General features: G+C 45.4%; 1 protein-coding gene across 1 annotated transcript; it reads left to right on the top strand.

The window, feature by feature from the left end:
• Positions 1–945: 945 nt before the first annotated feature.
• LOC103969498 (probable carboxylesterase 17) lies at positions 946–2,211 on the top strand. The gene has a single exon (XM_009383042.3). The coding sequence runs from the start codon at positions 1,043–1,045 to the stop codon at positions 2,063–2,065; it is 1,023 nt and encodes a 340-aa protein (XP_009381317.2). The 5' UTR covers positions 946–1,042; the 3' UTR covers positions 2,066–2,211.
• The last annotated feature ends 1,603 nt before the right edge of the window (positions 2,212–3,814 follow it).

The following is a 3,814-nucleotide window of genomic DNA, read 5'->3' as shown; positions in this document are numbered from 1 at the left end:
AACATATTTTTTTCCTAACATTTCATTGAGAGGTGGGAAGGATGCTGGTCTTTCAAAGCTTGAAGTTGACCCACCAAAGTCAACGTGACCAAAGTCTTCTACTTGTGAAGTTTCAGCATTGATGAAATGGATGATTAAAGAAAGCATCGTCTATTGATCATGAATAAAAAAACAATATATTGAGAGCTTTTTACAAGATCATGAAGAATCTTGACTTAGCAAGGAGAGAGAGAGAGAGAGAGAGAGAGAGAGAGAGAGAGGGTTCACCACAGTTGCAGGTAGGCGGAGTTAGAAGCGTGAGGAGTTGAGACACCATAGTCAAAATGACTGATAATGGCCTTCTACAGGTGCTGATTAGTTAGAAGGTTAGCATCCATTGCTTGTCATCATCAAAGAAATAAACCTTAATTTTCGGGTGGAAGGACAGATACAAAATTTCAAGTCAATTCCAGAAGAGTACGATGAAGTTTCCAGTGATTCAAGTCAAAGAATTGTTTCCTTGTCAATGAAGACATGTCCAAGTCAATGGTTTGACTGTTTCCACTGCTTTGTGGAAGGAAGAAAATGTAGGATAAAGATTCTCATGGCATCCAACTAGAATTTGCTGGGAAGACGCAAATAAAAAAAGATTGATCTCACATTCAGTGTTACATGTTGGATAATATGATATGGGAGTTGCTATCCACCAAACCTGGCGGCCTCATATTAATTATATGTAGTAAATGATACATGACATGTGAACTTTCCTTGCAACCCAAACCTTGACCTACTTGTTCTTGTCCTTGTCTTGTAGAATACCTACTGCTCAAAATGTTGACTGCTACTTGACTTGTGCTGTAGAATAACCATTCACCTAATGTCTTCAAAACCTCCATGCAATTGCCATGGAACAACCACAAGGAAGCAATCAACCACAACATCGCCCTATAAAACCCCTCCATCCTTTCCCCTCCCTTCTCACCTCGACCCTCTCTCTCTCTCTCTCTCTCTTCCATTACAGCGGCTGGTGTAGAGTGAGTGCATTGCTTTCCTTGGTTCTGATATGGTTGCGAAGGAGATGACACGCAAACGGGTGGTGGACGAGGTCTCCGGGTGGCTGCGGGTCTTTGACGATGGCACCGTCGACCGGACCTGGACCGGGCCGCCGGAGGCACTCTTCCTCATGAACCCGGTGCAGCCCTTCGACACCCCTCGCGACGGCGTCACCCTCCACGACATCCCCGGCTACCCCTCCCTCCGCCTTTACCTGCCGGAGTCCAGCAGTAAGCCCCTATCCATCCTCCTCCACTTCCACGGGGGCGGCTTCTGCATCAGCCACTTCTCGTGGTTCATGTACCACCAGTTCTACTCTCGCCTCGCCGCCGCCGTCCCCGCGGCCGTCGTCTCCGTGGACCTTCCCCTCGCCCCCGAGCACCGCATGCCCTCCGCAGCCGACGCTGGCTTTGCGGCCCTCCTCCGCCTGCGCAGGCTCGCCCGCGGCCGGGATGGCAGTGATCCTGCTGAGAGGCTGCTCCGCGCTGCTGCCGACTTCTCGCGCGTGTTCCTCATCGGCGACAGCTCCGGGGGGAACCTGGTGCACCTGGTGGCGGCGTGGGCCGGGGAGGAGGACTCGGAGTTCTGGTCGCCGCTCAGGGTGGCGGGCGGCATCCCGCTCCAACCGGGCTTCGTCCGCTCGACTCGAAGCCGCTCCGAGCTGGAGCTCCAGGCCGACTCGGTGTTCTTCACGCTCGACATGCTCGACAAGTTCCTGGCGTTGGGGCTGCCGCAGGGAGCCACCAAGGACCACCCATTCACGTGCCCGATGGGGGACGCGGCGCCGCCGCTGGAGCAGGTGAGGCTGCCGCCCCTCCTGGTGGCGGTGGCGGAGCGCGACCTGATACACGACACCAACCTGGAGTACTGCGAGGCGATGAAGGAGGCCGGGCAGGAGGTGGAGGTGCTGGTGAGCGGCGGCGTCAGCCACTCCTTCTACCTCAACAAGTTCGCGGTCGACAACGACCCCACCACCGCGACGAGGACGGAGGAGCTCATCGTGGCCATCAAGGACTTCGTCGGCCGCCACTGATCGACCACCGTCGCCGCGTCTGTGTGTGTACGTACACATGTCAAGTTGACGGGAAGCAAAATATTATTATGTCGTCGATATATCTCGTGTTTAAATTCGTGTAATAACTACGTGATTTAATAAAATTAAAAATTACATTAAAACAATTTTAGGTTGTTCTCATGTCACATTTCTTCATTCAATAGCATGTGTGGACTCATAATTGCCTGTTTATCCCGGCTTGGCCTGATGCATGAATTTTATATCTAAGCATTGGGTGGAGTGAACATGCCTTCGTTAAGACTCCTCTTATCTGACTTGGTGAAAATATTTAATGCGTGCGACTTATCAACATCTAAAGACTATTGAGATAACATCTTCGATCGAGCTTCCTTATTTCTTTGGGTCAGGTAGAGCATGATCCCCTTGTCATTTGTTCGGAAGGGAAGGCTGACTTCTGGGTCAGGTAGAGCATGATCCCCTTGTCATTTGTTCGGAAGGGAAGGCTGACTTCTGGGTCAGGTAGAGCATGATCCCCTTGTCATTTGTTCGGAAGGGAAGGCTGATGAAGTCAGATCATGCCGCCTATCATTAATGTGAAGCTAGATTTATTTTATCAATTGAGGGATCGACGAGGAGTGCTTCCTATAGACTTACTCCGAGAAGCTCGCCTTCTTCCTATAGACTTACTTCGAGAAGTCAGGATAGATGATATGAGCTTTTGTCGATGGTCGTAGGGAGTAAATGGCTTTAGGCCTTCGTTTAGATATTGATTATGTGACAGGAGAAGCTGAGGGGTGCTAGAATTCATAACTATCAACTACCATATCTTAATTATGACAGTGGGGCCAAAGAAGTCTCAGCAGCTACTTAGAGATTTGAGGATGCAAAGCATTCATATGCGATACCGAACGAAAGCCACATTCAATGATTGCTTGGATTTATTTATTGTTTAGAAAACTAAAAGCTACCAACCACTAATTGCTATTAACAATAGGAATTCCAGTCAGAAAGTAGTTAAATATTTAAAATGTCTTTAAAGTTTTCATAAACATAATAAAATTTTAAATTATACTATTATTCTTTAGAGTTTCAACTAACAGTCAAATGATAGTTAGCCGAATAAAAAAGATTTACTATTATTTAGTTTAAATTAAAAAAATACTTAAATATTTTTTATTCTTACAAAAAAAATGAGTTTTTTGAAGGGCACTAATATAATATATGATATGGTTATAGCTATCAGTGGAATGATAACTAACTGATTATATATATATATATATATATATATATATATATATATATACATATATATATGGTTTTGTTATTAATGAGGAAGAGAGATACCAATGATAATAAATTGTAGAGGAAATGAATGGCTAGATTTATAACTCATCCAGTCTAGTGTGTACACATTCATTTTGCATTTACAGAAATAAATTCCAATAGTGGTAGCATAAAAGATCACCAAATCCAAGAGGATAACATACAGCAATTTTTTATATTAACAGTTAAAACAGTAGTTATAATAACTTCCATGAGGTAGATATCTAACCTTTTCTCTTCTGATTTGGATTTCCCTTGTTACCTTCTGATTGCACCCGAAAAAGAAGATTAAATCCGAAAATAGGTCATGTGTGGTGGAACAGGACCACAGCATTCTAGACCAGATCACTGACAAGTACCTGCTTAGCTCACTGAGAAGCTACTCAGAATCATCAAAGAACAGAGCTGCAACCTCAAGAACAAACTCAAGGATGCTCTCATCCT

Source organism: Musa acuminata, chromosome BXJ2-2 (assembly GCF_036884655.1).
Source record: "Musa acuminata AAA Group cultivar baxijiao chromosome BXJ2-2, Cavendish_Baxijiao_AAA, whole genome shotgun sequence".
NCBI lineage: Eukaryota > Viridiplantae > Streptophyta > Magnoliopsida > Zingiberales > Musaceae > Musa > Musa acuminata.
The sequence above is the reverse complement of the archived record's forward strand: the minus strand, read 5'-3'. Positions and strand labels throughout refer to the sequence as shown.